The 18,382-nt window shown below is 40.7% G+C and overlaps 1 protein-coding gene across 1 annotated transcript in view; it reads left to right on the forward strand.

Moving 5' to 3' along the window:
* The window catches only part of ankar (ankyrin and armadillo repeat containing), an 82,901-nt gene extending 65,038 nt beyond the window's left edge, over positions 1–17,863 (forward strand). The window contains exons 19-23 of the mRNA XM_059969049.1: positions 10,236–10,353; positions 11,525–11,634; positions 16,861–17,057; positions 17,166–17,215; positions 17,787–17,863. Coding sequence (XP_059825032.1) covers positions 10,236–10,353; positions 11,525–11,634; positions 16,861–17,057; positions 17,166–17,215; positions 17,787–17,863 — 552 coding nt within the window. The remainder of the gene's footprint in view (positions 1–10,235; positions 10,354–11,524; positions 11,635–16,860; positions 17,058–17,165; positions 17,216–17,786) is intronic.
* The last annotated feature ends 519 nt before the right edge of the window (positions 17,864–18,382 follow it).

Consider the following 18,382-nt stretch of genomic DNA (forward strand, 5'->3'; position numbering starts at 1 on the left):
GATACACATTGTACCAAAAGGACAGGCAAGTAGGTGGGTGGGATGGGGGGGGGGGCGACGTGGCTCTGTTGGTAAAAAATGAAATCAAATCATTAGAAAGAGACATAGGATCAGAAGGTGTAGAACCATTGTGGGTGAAGCTAAGAAACTGCAAGGGTAAAAAATACCCTGATGAGACTTATATACAGACCTCCGAATGGTGGCAAAGATGTGGGCTATAACATACAACAGGAGATAGAAAATACATGTCAAAAAAGCAATGTTTGGATAGTCATGTGGGATTTCAATATGCAGGCAGATTGGAAAAATCAGGTTGATGCTGGATCCCAAGAGGGGAATATTTGTAGAATGCCTACAAGGTGGTTTTTTGGAGCAGCTCATGGTTGAACCCACTAGGCCAAGGGTCGGCAACGTTTACCACTGAAAGAGCCAATATGGACCCATTTCCCACAGAAAAGAAAAAACTGGGAGCCACAAAATCTGTTTGACATTTAAAATGAAATAACACTGCATACAACGGGTTTTTTTGCCTTTATGCTATGTATAAACAAACTATAATGTGTTGCATTTATGAAATTGATGGACTCCTGCAGAGAAAACGAAATTACATTACTGCATGCAACAAAAACATTTTGAACTCCGAAAAAAAGACGTTGGGTTGAAGGTTACTCCATAGTTAGCCTACCTTGGATCGAAGAATTAAAAGAAAGCGCGCACTGGCGGGTGTCAGGCATTGGCAGTGGTTATGTATATTAATAGCGATAAAAAACACGTTGTAGCGGTGTGCTACACGCAGCGCTAAAATAAAGACTGCAGTCAAAGGTAACTTTATTCGAACTAAACAGCCTTGATTTAAAGCCTCCCTCAACCCGTCCCCGTGGGCGCGGATGCTCCAAAAGACACGTACTCACAAACCCCCGTAGGCTATCTCCCTTAGCCGGAACGGTGGCTAATTGTGAGCCGGTTCGGATGTGCCAGGAAATGGGGTCTCCACAAAGTTTTTAGATTGTACAAGATCACCATAATCTTCAAATTTTGAATTACATTTCAAAAGCTAACAAACCACGGGGAGCCGCATCGCAGAGATGAAAGAGCCGCAGGTTGCTGACCTCTGCACTAGGCCATCAGTTATTCTGGATTAGGTACTGTGCAATGAACTGGAAGGTAAAGGTAAAGGAACCCTTCTCATCTGGACTATTCATCATCAAAAATTTACAGATTTTACATTTTTTTTTAGATTACTGTTTAACGTAAGGACCTTTCTCTCTTGACTTTTAAAACACATGCAAATTCACTTCTCTCTAGAGAACAATATTTTTCCGCTATTTCTGGCTGCCTCTTTAATAATCCAGCAGGTAAGGCATTACAGAGAAAGCACAGAAAAGCCTTTACCTTCTTAGAAATTTGCAAAGATTTGGCATATTATCTAAAACTTAGATGAACTTCTATAGACACGTGGTGGAGAATATATTGAATGGTTGCATCACGACCTGATATGGAAACATCCATGCCCTTGAATGGAAAAGCATACAAAAAGTACTTATTACAGCCCAGTCCATTACTGCTAACATTAAGCACCTCTACACAGAGTGCTGTCGCAGGAAAGCAGCATCCATCAACAAGTACCCCCACCATCTAGATCATGCTCTTTTCTCACTGTTGCCATCAACAAGAAGGTACAGGAGCCTCAGGGCCTACACTACCAGGCTCAGGAACAGTTATTACCCACCAGCCATCAGGCTCTTGATCTAGATGGGATAATTTCACCCAACTTCACTCACCCCATCACTGAACTTTTCCCACTACATATGGACTCAATTTCGTGAACTCTTTATCTCATGTTTATATATATTGCTTATTTATTATTATTATTATTTATATTTCTTTTTGTATTTGCACAGTTTGTTGTCTTTTGCAAATTAGTTGTTTGTTCATTGGGCGTGGTCTTCTATTGACTCTTTTGTGTTTCTTGTATTTACTATGAATGCCTGCAAGAATATGATTCTCAGGATTGTATATGGTGACATATATGTCCTTTGATAATATATTTATTTTGAACTTTGAATCTGAATATATTCATGGGTGAAATGGTAGGATGTCCTTCTCAAAGACAATCAACATAGGCACACTTCATGGGTATGTGCTTAGACCATTGCTCAGCTGTCTCTACACTCATTACTGTGTGGCCAGTCATAGCTCAGATGCTATCTATAAATTGTTGATAATTCCACTGATGTTGGTAATATCTCAGATGGTGACAAGGAGCCATACCGGAGTTAGATAGATTGGCTGGTTGAGTGGTATTGAAACAGCAATCTTTCACTCAATATCAACAAGACCAAGGAACTGATTGTGGACCTCAGTAAAGAGAAACTGGAACAGCAGACATGTAAGTCCTCATTCAGTGATCTGTAGTTGTAAAGGTGCACAGCTTTAAATTCTGAGTTTGAACATCACTGAGGATCTGCTTCATTAGGAATTTCAAGAGATTTGATATGTCCCCAAAAACACTTACAGATTTCTATAGATGTATGCTGGAGAGCATTCTGACTAGTTGCCTCACTATCCAAAATGGAGGTTCCAATATTCAGGATCACAAGAGGCTGCAGACGGCTGTAGACTCAGCCAGCTTCCCCACAGCTCAACCCTCCCCACAATTGAGGATATCTTCAAGATGCTGCACCTCAAGAAGGAAGCATTCATTGTTAAGGACTTCCACCTCCCAGGACTTGCACTCTTCTCACCAGGGAGAGGATACAGGAGCCTAAAGACCCACACTCAATGAGCAGGAACAGTTTCTTCCCCTCCAAGCTCAGAATTCTGAATGGTCCATGAACACAATGTTGTTATTCCCTTTTCTGCACCATTTATTTCTTTTGTAATATTAATTTGTATGTCTTAGCATTGTATTACAGGCACAAAACAGCGTATTCACATCATATAAGACACTGATAATTAACCTGATTCATACTCTGAAGGAAGTGAGAGATCAACAAGGAATGCAACAAAAAAGTATAGCAGCAGCAGCTATAATTAGGGCTGGGGAGGAGGTGGGAGGGATGAGCAGAAGGCCATATTTTACAGTTTGTCAGGGAACAGAAATACTTTATTAATTTTACTGAGAAGCAATATCTGAGGTGCTTTTGTTCAGCAAGCTATGTCACCAGCTATACTCACAACTAAAGATGGCCGGGAGAATGAGGAGTTTATAGATAGTAGTTTCAGGGAGGTAATTATGCCAAAGGAGCAACACACAGGTAATTGGGTTACCGTTAGGTGAGGGAAGGGGAGAGCAGGGTTTCCCTCCTGTGGCCATTCCCCTGAACAACAAGTATACCGATTTGGATACTGTTGGGGGTGGGGGGGAGATGAGTTACTTGGGGCAAACTGTGGCAGCCGGATCTCTGGCACTGAGTCTAATTCTGCAATGCAGAAGGGAGGGTGGAAGAAGAGAGCGGTAGTGATAGGGTACTCGATAGTTAGAAGTACAGACAAGAGGTTCTGTGGCCATTACAGAGACTCCCAGGTGGTTTGTTGCCCCCCCCCCCCTCCCCAGGTGCCAGGGTCAGGGATGTCTTTGATCACATGCACAGCATCCTGAAGTGGGAAGGTGATCAACCAGATGGTCATGGTACTCATTGGTACCAAACACATAGGAAGAAAGAGTGAGGAAGTCCTGAAGAGTGAGTATAGAGAGCTTGGTAGGAAGTTAAAAAGCAGGACCTCGAGGGTGGTAATCTCAGGATTGCTACCTGTGCCACGTGCCAGTGAGGGTAAGAATAGGATGCTCTGGCGGATGAACACGTGGCTGAGGAACTGGTGTAGGGGGCAGGGTTTTCAGATTTCAGGATCATTGAGATCTCTTCTGGGGCAGGTGGGACCTGTACAAGAGAGACGGGATACACCTGAACTACAAGGGGACCAATATCCTTGCAGGAAGGTTTGTTAGTGCTATTGGGGAGGTTTTAAACTAGATTTGCAGGGGGATGGGAACCAAAGTGGCAGAGCAGATAGTGGAGCGGGAGTGAAAATAAATGATGTTAAAAGTTCATGCAAAGTCACAAATAGAAGGGTTGTGTGTGGTGGTAATAACCTTTTGAGATGTGTATTTCAATGCAAGGAGTATTGTGGGGAAGGCTGACTAGCTGAGGGCATGGATTGACACATGGAATTATGACATTATAGCCATTAGTGAAACTTGGCTACAGGAGGGACAGGACTGGTAGCTTAATGTTCCAGGGTTCCAATGTTTCAGACGTGATAGAGGCAGAGGAATGAAGAGTGGGGTGGGGTGGCCTTGCTAGTCAGAGAAAATGTTACAGCAGTGCTCAGGCAGGACGGATTAGAGGGCTTGTCAAACGAGGCCATATGGGTGGAGCTGAGAAACAGGAAAGGTGTGACCACATTAATGGGGTTGCATTATAGACCACCCAATAGTCAGCAAGAATTGGAGGAGCAAATCTGCAGAGAGATAGCAGACAACTGCAGGAAACTGTTACATACCCCGTAACTGGGTCACTTACCAGCAAAGATAGAGAGGTCCGTTGAAGTCTGCTGGTACTAGTTTACAGTATTTATTGATAAAAATACACAAAAATAATATCAATGCAAACATACAGGTAATATATGTCGTCAATACTAAATCTAAAAGCACGGGTATAATAATAATCAATAAGAAATAGCTCTATCGTTGTCTAGGGGATAATGTATTGTCTGATGGAAATATAAAAGTCATTAGCTCATTCAGGCTGCAGCCTTTGGTTGGAGTCAAGAGAGACAGATGTTTAAACTTGCCAGCTTTTCCTTTTTATGATGTCGATCCTTCGAGAGTTCCGTTTTTTGTAGTCAGTCCTTTTAGCTAAGCCGTTCCGTGGTGAGCCCGCCAATTCCTAGGCAAAGGAAAAGGACGCACGTGAGCCCCACTGGCTGTCGTTATTAAACGTTGTCACGGGATTTCTAGCGTTTCTCCGGGTGCGCCTCAAGGGGCCGTTCCCCAGGCCCTCTTTTATCCTGACTCACAGGGTCTCAGATGTCAATCAGGGTGGAGGGATGCCTCCCCTCAACCAGCCCACTTTTGGTCATTCCCTGAGGGCTTCAAATAAATAGCACAGTATTCAATACACAATTCCGTCTCCAAGAGACAATGGCCATTTCCTGTTGCTTTGTATCACTGAGGGGCCAGGACATTCCAAGCATCCCTCTCTCATTTCCTGGGTCTCCTGACCTAACTTAATAGCGATCTTACGATTCTCAAAAAAGAGGGGGCTACTTTGGGACCCTTCAGCCCCTCTGAGTTGGGCACAGGCGTAACAAAACATAAAGTTGTGATAGTAGGGGATTTTAATTTTCCACATATTGATTGGGATACTGTTAAAGGTCTAGACAGGTTAGAGTTTGTAAAATGTGTTCAGGAAAGTTTTCTAAATCAATGCATAGAAGTACCAACTAGAGAGGATGCAATATTAGATCTCCTATTAGGAAATGAGTTAGGACAGGTGATGGAAGTGTGTATAGGGGAACACTTTGGTTCCAGTGATTATAATGCCATTAGTTTCAACTTGATCATGGAGAAAGATAGATCTGGTCCTCGGGTTGAGGTTCTAAACTGGAAAAGGGCCAAATTTGAAAAAATGAGAAAGGATCAAAAAAGCATAGATTGGGACTGGTTGTTCTCTGGCAAGGATGTGATTAGTAAGTGGGAGGCCTTCAAAGGAGAGATTTTGAGAGTGCAGAGTTTGTATGTTCCTGTCAGGATTAAAGGCAAAGTGAATCAGAATAAGGAACCTTGGTTCTCAAGGGATATTGGAACGCTGAAAAAGAAGAAGAGAAAGATGTATGACATGTATAGGAAACAGGGAGCAAATAAGGTGCTTGAGGAGTATAAGAAGTGCAAAAAAATACTGAAGAAAGAAACCATGAAGGCTAAAAGAAGACATGAGATTGCTTTGGCAGTCAAGGTGAAGGATAATCCAAAGAGCTTCTACAGGTTTATTAAGAGCAAAAGGATAGTGAGGGATAAAATTGGTCCTCTTGCAGATCAGAGTGGTCGGCTATGTATGGAACCAAAAGAAATGGAGGAGATCTTAAATGTTTTTTTTGTGTCTGTATTTACTAAGGAAACTGGCATGGAGTCAATGGAAATAAGGCAAACAAGTAGTGAGGTCATGGAACCTATACAGATTGAAGAGGAGGAGGTGCTTGCTATCTTGAGGCTGTTACGAACCCCGTAACTGGGTCACTTACCAGCAAAGATAGAGACGTCCGTTAGAGTCTGGTGATACTATTTTTAACAGTATTTATTAGCAAAAATACACAAAAATAATATCAATGCAAATATACAGATAATATACGTCATCAATACTAAACCTAAAAGTGCAGGTATAATAATAATCAATAAGAAATAAGCTCTATCGTTTTCTAGGGGATAATGAATTGTCCGATGGAAATATAAAGTTTGCACTGGCTGCCGTCGTTTGTTTGTCGCTGTGTTGCAATTGTTGGGGAGAGAGAGAGATAAAGAAAAACTTGCCGACTTTCCTTTATGATTTTGATCCGTCGGTGTCTCGTTGGTGTGGCTGTTCAAGTGTGACCTCTCCTTTAGCTAAACCATTCTTCCGTGATGAACCCGCCACCCAGGCAAGGGAGGACGCACACAAGCTTCCACCGGCTTTCGCTATAAATCGCTGTCACTGGATTTCTAGCGTTTCTCCTGGTGCGTCTAAAGGAGTTGTTCCCCAGACCCCTCTTTTATCCTCACTCATGGGGTCTCAGATGTCAATCAGGTTGGGATGATGCAATCCCTCAACCAGACCACTCTGGTTGTCCATTGAGGGGTTTCAATGAATAGTACAGTACTCAATACACAATTCCTTCTCCAAGAGACAATAGCAGTAATCAGTGGTTCCGTTCCGCTTTTTGTTAGGAGACATTCCAAACCTTGTGTAGTCTGTGTTGTCTATAACAACTGCCTTTGCTGTGATCCTGCGTCTCCCTCTCTCACTATTGACATGATGTGTATCTCTCTCACTTCCTGGGTCTCAGACCTGAAATAATAGCGATCTTGCGATTCTCAAAAAGGAGGGGGCGACTTTGCACCCTTCGGCCCCTCAGAGTTGCTCCACATTCGTAACAAGGCAAATAAGAGTAGATAAATCCCCAGGACCTGACAGGGTATTCCCTCAGACCTTGAAGGAGACTAGTGTTGAAATTGCAAGGGCCCTGGCAGATGTATTTAAAATGCTGGTATCTACGTGTGAGGTGCTGGAGGATTGGAGGATTGCATATGTTATTCAGTTGTTTAAAAAAGGCTCTAAAAGTAATCCAGGAAATTATAGGGCGGTAAGTTTGACGTCAGTAGTAGGTAAATTATTGGAAAGAATACTAAGAGATAGGATCTCCAAGTATTTGGATAGACAAGGACTTATTAGGGAAAGTCAACATGGCTTTGTGCATGGTAGGTCATGTTTAACAAATCTATTAAGAGTTTTTTGAGGAGGTTACCAGGAAAGTGGATGAAGGGAAGGCAGTGGATGTTGTCTACATGTACTTCAGTAAAGCCTTTGACAAGTTCCTGCATGGGAGGTTAGTTAGGAAGATTCATTCGCTAGGTATACATGGTGAGGTAGTAAATTGGATTAGACATTGGCTCAATGGGAGAAGCCAGAGAGTGGTAGTGGAGGATTGCTTCTCTGAGTGGAGGCCTGTGACTAGTGGTGTGCCACAGTGATCAGTGCTGGGTCCATTGTTATTTGTCATCTATGTCAATGATCTGGATGATAATGTGGTAAATTGGATCAGCAAATTTGCTGATGATACACAGGTTGGAGGTGTAGTGGATAGTGAGGAAGGTTTTCAGAGCTTGCAGAGGGATTTGGACCGGTTGGAAAAATGGGCTGAAAAACGGCAGATACAGACAAGTGTGAGGTATTGCACTTTGGAAGGAAAAACCAAGGTAGAACATACAAGGTAAATGGTAGGACACTGAGGAGTGCAATAGAACAGAGGGATCTGGGAATATAGATACAAAATTTCCTTAAAATGGCATCACAGGTAGATAAGGTCGTTAAGAGAGCTTTTTGTACATTGGTCTTTATACATCAAAGTATTGAGTATAAGAGTTGGAATGTTATGGTGAGGTTGTATAAGGCATTGGTGAGCAAAATTTGGAGTATTGTGTGCAGTTCTGGTCACCAAATTGCAGGAAGGATATTAATAAGGTTGAAAGAGTGCAGTGAAGGTTTACAAGGATGTTACCAGGACTTGAGAAACTGAGTTACAGAGAAAGGTTGAATAGGTTAGGATTTTATTTCCTGGAGTTTAGAAGAATGAGGGGAGATTTGTTAGAGATATATAAAATTATGATGGGTATAGATGGAGTGAATGCAAGCAGGCTTTTTCCGCTGAGGCTAGGGGGAGAAAAAAACCCAGCGGACATGGGTTAAGGGTGAAGGGGGAAAAGTTTAAAGGAAACATTGGGGGGGGGGGCTTCTTCACACAGAGAGTGGTGTGAGTGTGGAATGAGCTGCCAGATAAAGTATTAAATGCAGGCTCACTTTTAACGTTTAAGAAAAACTTGGACAGGTACGTAGATGAGGCGTGAATGGAGGGATATGGTCCAGGTGCAGGTCAGTGGGACTAAGCAGAGAAATGGTTCGGCACAGACAAGAACGGCCAAAAGGCCTGTTTCTATGCTGTAATGTCCTATGGTTCTATAGTTCTAATAAAATCATGATCCTTAATATGGTAAATTCTTTTCAATAAGGTTATATTAATAATGTATTATAGTTTGCAGTCTATCACATTATTAAAATCACCAAGGCCCTCTGTCCAATTGAATTGAATTGAATTGAATTGAATTTATTTCTTACATCTTTCACATACTTGAGTAAAAATCTCTACGTTACGTCTCCATCTAAATGTGCAATGTGCAATCATAGTAACTTATAATAAATAGAACAGTTAATGTAATATAGAGTACACTCAAATCAGTGTGAGTTCATCAGTCTGATGCTGTCTGAAGCTGTCCCGCAGCTGGCTGGTCCTGGCTTTTGTGCTCCGTTACTGCTTCCCGGATGGTAGCAGCTAGAATAGTCTGTGGTTGGGGTGGCTCGGGCCCCCAATGATCCTTTGGGCCTTTTTTACACACCTGTCCTTGTAAATGTACTGAATCATGGAAAGTTCACAACTACAGATGCATTGGGATGTCCACACCCCTCTCTGAAGAGTCCTGCGATTAATGGAGGTACAATTCCCATACCTGGCAGTGATGTAGCCAGTCAGGATGCTCTCAATTGTGCCCCTGCTGAAAGTTCTTAGAATTTGGAGGCCCATACCAAACATCCTCAACTGTTTGAGGTGAAAGAAGCGCTATTGTGCCTTTTTCACCACACAGCTGGTGTGTACAGACCATGTGAGGTCCTTGGTGATGTGGATGCCAAGAAACTTAAAGCTGTTTACCCTCTCAACCCCAGATCCATTGATGTCAGTCAGGGTTAGCCTGTCTCCATTCCTCCTGTAATCCAGGGAGAGGTTGTATTCTTGACATCACTGTGTCAGAGAGATGACTTCTTCCCTGTAGGGCACTTCGTTATTGTTTGTGTTGAGGACAATCAATGTAGTGGTTAACTACATTGTATAGAACACACTCAGTTCAAGCCAGAGCTTGGGGTTGCTAGGTTTTACTCACCTGATGGACTTCTCCTGAGTGAAGGATGTAATTATTCTGGATCCACATTGACTTGTTTTATCCCCATTCTTCTAGGAATTTGTGTTACCATTACTGAATTGTTAATCTGATATTGTCTTTCATTAAAAATTATAATATTTATGGTAGCCTAACCAGAAATGAAAAGAATGTATGTATTCAAAAAAAGCATTCTCATTGAAGAAGACTAAGTCACTACCCTCTATTTGTATAATAGGTTTTATTTTCTAAATGTAAAATTCTCCTCAATAAATTTAATTTCTGGCATAATGATTTAATGTGCTATCTGGAACCAACTATTGTATGTGTCAAAACAATTAAATATTTACAGTGATAAAAATCATTATTCAGTGAAGGTAGGTAATAGATGACTAAGAGTCTTATATAGGTGTAAGTCTGTATGTAAATAAAACTTGCAAAATCCTAAAGAATACAAGTGTGCCTAAAACGAGAAATGTCCGTTAGTGTATTGACATGTGAAATACATGCCAAAAGACCTGATAATAATTTATTTCTTTTCAAATTGATACAGATGATAATACTAGCGAAGGTGATCGTAGGTATGGATGAGGTCACACTAACAGCCACAGGCATTGTAACTTTAGTTAATCTTCTTAAGTCGGAAAATTCATTCACGATTATTGTAGTAGGTAAAATATTTTTCTCCTTACTTTTTTCAACAAAGTGACTAACCTCTATACACTGTATATAATTCTTTTTAACAATGGAACACGTATGAACCAATTTATTAACCCAATAGAACTTAGAATGGTGGAAATCCATCTACTCTAGGCATTCACTGCTAGCTAATTGCAGGTTGGTTGATAATAAATGCATGGTGCTAATTGTGTACCAAAATTATCAATAATCTAAATAGCTAATGTCTCATCTGTGACCCTCAAATCCTGTGGAAGAAAGAAGTGTAAATTCCATCCCCCTACATGATTACTTTATGCTGTTAGGGTTAAAGTACCTTACTAAATGTGTCCCTTTGTTTTCCCTATTCCTTAAGTTCATTTTAGAAGTGGGAAGAACTTTGTTTACTGAAAAGTTTCAAAAAAAGCATGTACTGAATACTGATTAGATTACATTGTACACATGGCCAGATCAATTTTTACTGTTTTATTTTGTAGTAAGAAATGACAGATGAGTAAATTAATTAAGAGCTAAACAGTAGACAAGAGATAAATAAAAATATTGTCCATCAGGAATGGATTAAATTTTTCTATCAATGTTTGTCTTCACTGTCTTCTAGATATTAAACTTTCTTCAGTATTACACAATTTAAAATCAGTTTTTGCTTCCATCCTTAAACTGAATAAAAACATGATTTGTCAGTACTGGACTTAAATCCACCCACCCACCCCTCTCCTTACAGGGCAAGTTCAATACCAGATACAGAACAAAATAACAGAACAACAAAAATGTCAAAAAAACCTTGAATGAAGAAAATCCTTCCCATTCCCATTTTGAAACACTGGTCCCTTATGTATTTAAATTACAGTACTTGCTTATCTAGAGGTTATAATCCCAGTCTGTTTAATCTTTCCTCAATACACAAATGAACCCAACTCTCCACTCCACCCCAAGGAATCAATCTAGTGAATCATTGTTGTGCTCCCTTTGTCACAACCATATCCTTTTAGGAGGCAGACAACATTCAGATTTCTCACCACTGCCCTACGTAATTGTAGTAATAATTCTTAAATAGCCTTTTAGTTCATCCAAACTGTTTTTCCCCAAATGTTTTACTTTTGAACATGGTATACTTGTCTTTTAAATGACTGAATATACTCTGGTATAAAAGTGTTCTCCTTGCAGGTCAATTGCTGTCTTCTCTCACACAAACTCGAGCAGGTATTACTGATGCCATGATTACAATGGGAGCAGTGGAGAAACTTTGTCCACATGTATATGCTGAGATGGAAGAGGTAAAGGAAACACAAACAGAAGTAAAGACTTAGTGAATCTGTCTTCACTTCCATTAAAACATTAATGTTACAAAGAATAAGTTGACTTGTTCACATGTTACTATTCATAGTATTGATGCATAGGAAGACATCCACATTTTGTACAATATGTAGAGTGACAATTAAACATGGACTTAATGACATTTCTGACTTTGATCATTGGCAATTAATGAATAAATTATCTTGTTCCAGGGAGCATGTGGTTTTGAATCTGACTTGGAAGTGAAATTTTAGAAAAACTTGCATTGATACCTGTATTTAATTTCAGCAGTTTAGACTGCATAAGTCTTTGTGCCCTCCATTCATACAAATTCATGGAAAGACCAAGGAAAAGTGGATCATTTGCCATTTCTCAGAAGCCACCAGTCAGCAAAGGCAGATACCGTTTATAAAAAAATCATCACTGCATTTAAAGTGTTAACACTGCCCATTATTGATTGAGAACTAGGGTATTTGAAGATCAAGACTTCAAACACAAAGCATATTTTCTTTCAGGCAGCAATGACCCTTATGTTTATAGGGAATAGAGTCATAGTGTTATTTAGCAGTTCAACAGACATGCCAATCTACGTACCTTCTTGAGCTAGTCCCATTTGACTGCGTTTGACTCTTATCCCTTTACCTTTACAAATGTCTTTTGAATTTTGTAATTGTAGCTGCTTCTACCACTTCCTCTCATAGCTCATTCCATATGCCCACTACCCCCTGTGTAAAAAAAATTGCCCCTCAGGGCCCTATTTAAACGTTCCCCTTTCACTTTAAATCTATGTCCTATGGGTTTAGACTCCTCTACCCAGGGAAAAAGGCAATGACTGACTATCTGCCCTATAGATGATCTTCATAATTTTATAAACTCTATAAGGTCATTCTTCAGCTTCCTCCCTCCAGGGAAAGCAGTCTCAGCCTATCCAGTACCTTTTTGTAACTCAAAGCCTCCAATCCTGGCAACATTCTTCCTGTATGATGCCAACCACACCTAACATCTACAACATTTTGTACTCAATTGGTGGAAGCAATCGCAGCTCTTACAGTGGTATTTTCAGCCACCTCTGAATCCACAAATCCATAGTGGATACAAGTCATGATGAGATAATGAAATTGTGGGGGAGAAAAAGAAAGCGATTAATGTAGGGTTAAACATGAGGAAATCTGTAGATGCTGGAAATTCAAACAAAACACACAAAATGATGATGGAACACAACAGGCCAGGCAGCATCTATAAGGAGAAGCATTGTCGATGTTTCCGGCCAAAACCCTTCGTCAGGATTAACTGAAAGGTAAGGTAGTAAGAGATTTGAAAGTAGTGATGGGAGGGAGAAATGCGAAATGATAGGAGAAGACCGGAGGGGGTGGGGTGAAGCTAAGAGCTGGAAAGGTGATTGGCGAAAGTGATACAGAGCTGGAGAAGGGAAAGGATCATGGGATGGGAGGCCTCAGGAGAAAGAAAGGGGCAGGGGGGGAAGCACCAGAGGGAGATGGAGAACAGGCAAACAACTAAGTATGTCAGGGATGGGGTAAGAAGGAGAGGAGGGGCATTAATGGAAGTTAGAGAAGTCAATGTTCATGCCATCAGGTTGGAGGCTACCCAGCCGGTATATAAGGTGTTGTTCTTTCAACCTGAGTTTGGATTCATTTTGATGGTAGAGGAGGCCATGGATAGACATATCAGAATGGGAATGGGATGTGGAATTAAAATGTGTGGCCATTGGGAGATCCTGCTTTCTCTGGCAGACCGAGCGTAGGTGTTCAGCGACACTGTCTCCCAGTCTGCGTCGGGTCTCACCAATATATAAAAGGCCACACCAGGAGCACCGGACACAGTATACCAGACCAGCTGACTCACAAGTGAAGTGTCGCCTCACCTGGAGGGACTGTCTGGGGCCCTGAATGGTGGTGAGGGAGGAAGTGTAAGGGCATATGTAGTACTTGTTCCGCTTGCAAGGATAAGTGCCAGGAGGGAGATCGGTGAGAAGGGATGGGCGGGACGAATGGACAAGGGAGTCGTGTAGGGAGTGATCCCTGCAGAAAGCAGAAAAAAGGGGGGAGGGAAAGATGTGCTTGGTAGTGGGATCCCGTTGGAGGTGGCGGAAGTTATGGAGAGTTATACATTGAACCTGGAGGCTGGTGAGGTGATAGGTGAGGACAAGGGGAACCCTATCCCGAGTGTGGTGGCGGGCGGATGGGGTGAGGGGAGATGTGCGGGAAATGGGAGAGATGCTTTTTAGGGCAGAGTTGATGGTGGAAGAAGGGAAGCCCCTTTCTTTAAAAAAGGAAGACATTGCCTTCGTCATGGAATGAAAAGCCTCATCCTGAGAGTAGATGCAGCGGAGACAGAGGAATTGTGAGAAGGGGATAGCATTTTTGCAAGAGACAGGGTGGGAAGAGGAATAGTCCAGGTAGCTCTGAGAGTCTGTAGTCTCTCCCATTCCCAACGTATAATTCTCCGTAACTTCTGCCACCTCCAATGGGATCCCACTACCAAGCACATCTTTCCCTCCCCCCTTCTGCTTTTCGCAAGGATCACTCCCTATGCGACTCCCTTGTCCACTCTTCTTCCCCATCCCTTCCCACCGATCTCCCTCCTGGCACTTATCCTTGTAAGCGGAACAAGTGCTACACCTGCCCTTACACTTCCTCCCTCACCACCATTCAGGGCCCCAGACAGTCCTTCCAGGTGAGGTGACACTTCACCTGTGAGTCGGCTGGTGTGGTATACTGCGTCCGGTGCTCCCGGTGTGGCCTTTTATATATTGGTGTGACCCGACGCAGACTGGGAGACCGTTTCGCTCAACACCTACGCTCAGTCCGCCAGAAAAAGCAGGATCTCCCAGTGGCCACGCATTTTAATTCCACATCCCATTCCCATTCTGATATGTCTATCCATGGCCTCCTCTACTGTCAAGATGAAGCCACACTCAGGTTGGAGGAACAACACCTTATATACCAGCTGGGTAGCCTCCAACCTGATGGCATGAACATTGACTTCTCTAACTTCCGTTAATGCCCCTCCTCCCCTTCTTAGCCCTTACCTGACATACTTAGTTGTTTGCCTGTTCTCCATCTCCTTCTGGTGCTTCCTCCCCCCTTTCTTTCTCCGGAGGCCTCCCTTCCCATGATCCTTTCCTGTCTCTAGCTCTGTGTCACTTTTGCCAATCACCTTTCCAGCTCTTAGCTTCATCCCACCCCTCCGGTCTTCTCCTATCATTTCACATTTCTCCCTCCCCTCACTACTTTCAAATCTCTTACTATCTTTCCTTTCAGTTAGTCCTAATGTAGGATTAATTTAAATGGGTGGTCAATATGGATTTTGTGGGATAAAAGGTCTGTTCCCTGTCTCTGACTCTATGACTCATACAGAGTCATGAATGTCTGTCTGGAAAATACAACTAAAGCAAAACATCCAAAGTTTATTTTATTCAATTCCCCTTGCAATAAACAGTAACATGCTGATAGCTTTCCAAATTATTTCCTATAACTGCATATATATCTTCTGCAAATTTGATATGCCAGCATCTCAGAGCTTTGTTATTTCTCACAATTTAGCTTCTTTTATTTTGTTTCTTCCCTGCCAAAATAAAGTATTTCACATTTTCCTACATTTATTTGTCAGTTGTTTGCTTCAGCTAACCAATATACATTCTTCTGTCTCCTTACCCCCTCTTCACAACTTATTTTCTTATCTATATTTGTATCAACAAATTTAGAAACAATCCATTTTTTGCTTTCATTCAAATCATCTATATAAATTATAAAAGTTAAGGACCTAGAACTACTCTCTTACCTAACACTTACCTATCTACCAGAGAAACACCATTTTAAGCCTTTCCTGCTTTCTGTCAGCCAGCCACTCTTTGATCCACAGCTATCTCATATCACAAACATGTTATAACCCATATGAAAAACATTTATTTTTCCCAGTATTCTTTGATGCAGCATATTATTAAATACCTTCTGGAAATCTAAGTGCAGTACATCTATTGGTCCATCTTTATACACAGCACTTGCCATTTTATATGCTCAATGGGAACTCTTTTCATTGTACCCTAAATAATTCTACCTACATCCTAAAGTCCAACACTCTGCCTTCTTAAACCAACACAGAACACCCTTCATACCAACTTACAATGCAGTTCACACATCTTTCTTCACACACTCTGCACGTTCTTTATTTTCTGAACAACACACACAAAATGTTGGAGAAACTCAGTAGGCCAGGCTGCACCTATGGTAAAAAGTACATTTGATGTTTCAGGCCAAAACGTCAGCTGTACTTTTTTCCATAGATGCTGCCTGACCTGCTGAGTCCCTCCAGCATTTTGTATGTGTTGCTTGGATTTCCAGCATCTGCAATTTTTTCGTTTGCTCTTTATTTTCTATTCACTTCTCTCTCCTGCACCTATCTAGATTTTCCCTAAATCTCCCAACCTGTTTACCCAGTAATGTATAACCTACATTTATATCATAATCAGAATGGTTTCTCTTGAATTCTCTATTCATTAGTAATACTTTTAACTTTCAATAGTTGCCCAAAATATTGGTTTGTACAGTTGTATGGTTTAGTATGTGTGTTTCAATTCAATGAGCAATTATTTGCAAAGGAAAATCATGGGCTTAATTTCTTCATATATTCTCTGTGTATCTGATGCATTAATTCAAAAGAGCACAGGTACGTGCTTCTAGGTTTTGGATTACACACGTGTGTGACTGTTAGGAGGCATGGCAGAAGTTGGCATTCAAGCAGAAATTGGTATTCAGTTTTCTTCAGCATAATTTAAAGATATCTACCTGAGCAGGTTTCAGATTATGGGGTCTGATAACTGGAACCTGTTTCATGTCAGTCAAAGAAACTTACTTGGCAATGCCTCTATCTCGAGTCACTATGTACCACTCCGTGGCCTACAGCTCATGCACAACTTCTGGCTTACTATTCTTGCTCCCAAAATATGAATCTACTTCCTGCTACTTGATCCATCTTCCTGCTCCTTCCTCACATTCACTTGTTGCAGCCTACCATATCGTGACCAGTGACTTTTCATCCAGTTCTTGCTATGAACCTGCATCAGTATCTCCAGCTTTCCCCTTCCTTTTCAGATGCAGTATGATCAGCTATTAATAGATTTTTTTAAAGTTATGTTTACATTGTCTTTCACTTTGATAAGCTTTAATATAAATGTTTGGTTGTTTCAGGTCCGTGAGTCTTGTGCTACAGCCTTAGGATACTTGAGTTTTAATCGAGCTGCTCATCGTCGTCTATTGGTGGAATGCAGGAATCATCCAGAATTATTTGACCTTTTAATATCTAACATAAGTCCCGATGGCAAAATCTGCCAAGAGTTTATAGATGAATTCAATGTGCAAAAATTAGTTGGCTTGCCATCAGAGAGGTATAACATTATGTTGTTGAGAAAGATTAAAAATTGAGCAGCTGTTCTTAAAAACAGCTTCACTAGGATTAGTGAGCTCCTGATATGCTGTTTTTTTTTAAATTCCAGATTGCAATTAATTGAAGGACAACTGGTTGTGGTCAGAGCAGAAGAGAAAGGTAAATCCTATCTGTATTCTTCAATTCAGTGGTAACTTCTATAATGTTATTCACACCTCCATTTAAATCAAAGGACCAAATTTGTTCCAAGTTTATAAATTATATAATTATGAATCAATAATTTTATCACCATTGAGAAAAAAATTGAAGGACAAACATTTCATGAAACGTTAATTAAACTATCCACAAATGGTTGGGTGGAAAGATATTGAAATCAAAGTTACACCAAGGAACTTGTATCAAATTAACTCTTTTTAAAAGCTTCTCTCCTCTTCAGTCAGAATTTAAGCTCAGTATCAAAGCACACAGTCCACAGTAACCACTGAGACTTTATTATTGGAAGCATTGTTCCAAGAATGAAATATTTCACCAAACCTTATGACAATGTCAATTAACCTCAAAATCAAAGAACAAAGAATTTCAACACTTAAATCAATTCTATATCTACCAGATTTTTTTTAATGTTTCTCTCAACCAATATTAAATATATATTCTCTTTACTCTTTGAATGACAGCCATATGAAGGCAAGTTCTAAATTATTTAATTAATGTATCTTCTTGTTTTAATCAGAGCGAACAAAAATAACCACATGTCCACGTGCAAAGAAGAAAGCTTTGGCTTTCTACTCCCACATGAAACAGCCGTGACCAGTGAATCTCAGAATAAGATATTACTCATGGTTCTGCAACAAAATCCATTCATGTTCAAAATGAAATCGAAGGAATTCTCACTGAAACTCTGACCAGGCAATATATTTCTTGCTTTAGAATATAAATATTGATGTTCAATTTTCTTTTACTTTCTAACTGAGGTAAATATCAGGCAGAGTGATGGTACTGTTATGAATTTCTGTTGTCTTCTCTGAAATGGTAATGCTGCAGCAAATAAAATGCCACACCACAAATGTGTCTGGTAGATGGTAATTCCTGGGATAACACAACATGTAAGAACCTCAGTTCTGTTTTACCAGTGTGTCATGAAGACAGCCAGTTAATTTACAGTTAGCAGAGTCAAAGTATTTTCACAACTTCTCATAGTAACAGGAAATACTATCTTCCTTCATAGTCAAGGTATAAAATGGAAATACCTTTAGTAATGCTAAATTAGTAATGATAATTTCATTATCAATGAAATTAAAAAGGATTGAGAAAATTTAGCTAGAGTAT

Source organism: Hypanus sabinus, chromosome 4 (genome assembly GCF_030144855.1).
Source record: "Hypanus sabinus isolate sHypSab1 chromosome 4, sHypSab1.hap1, whole genome shotgun sequence".
NCBI lineage: Eukaryota > Metazoa > Chordata > Chondrichthyes > Myliobatiformes > Dasyatidae > Hypanus > Hypanus sabinus.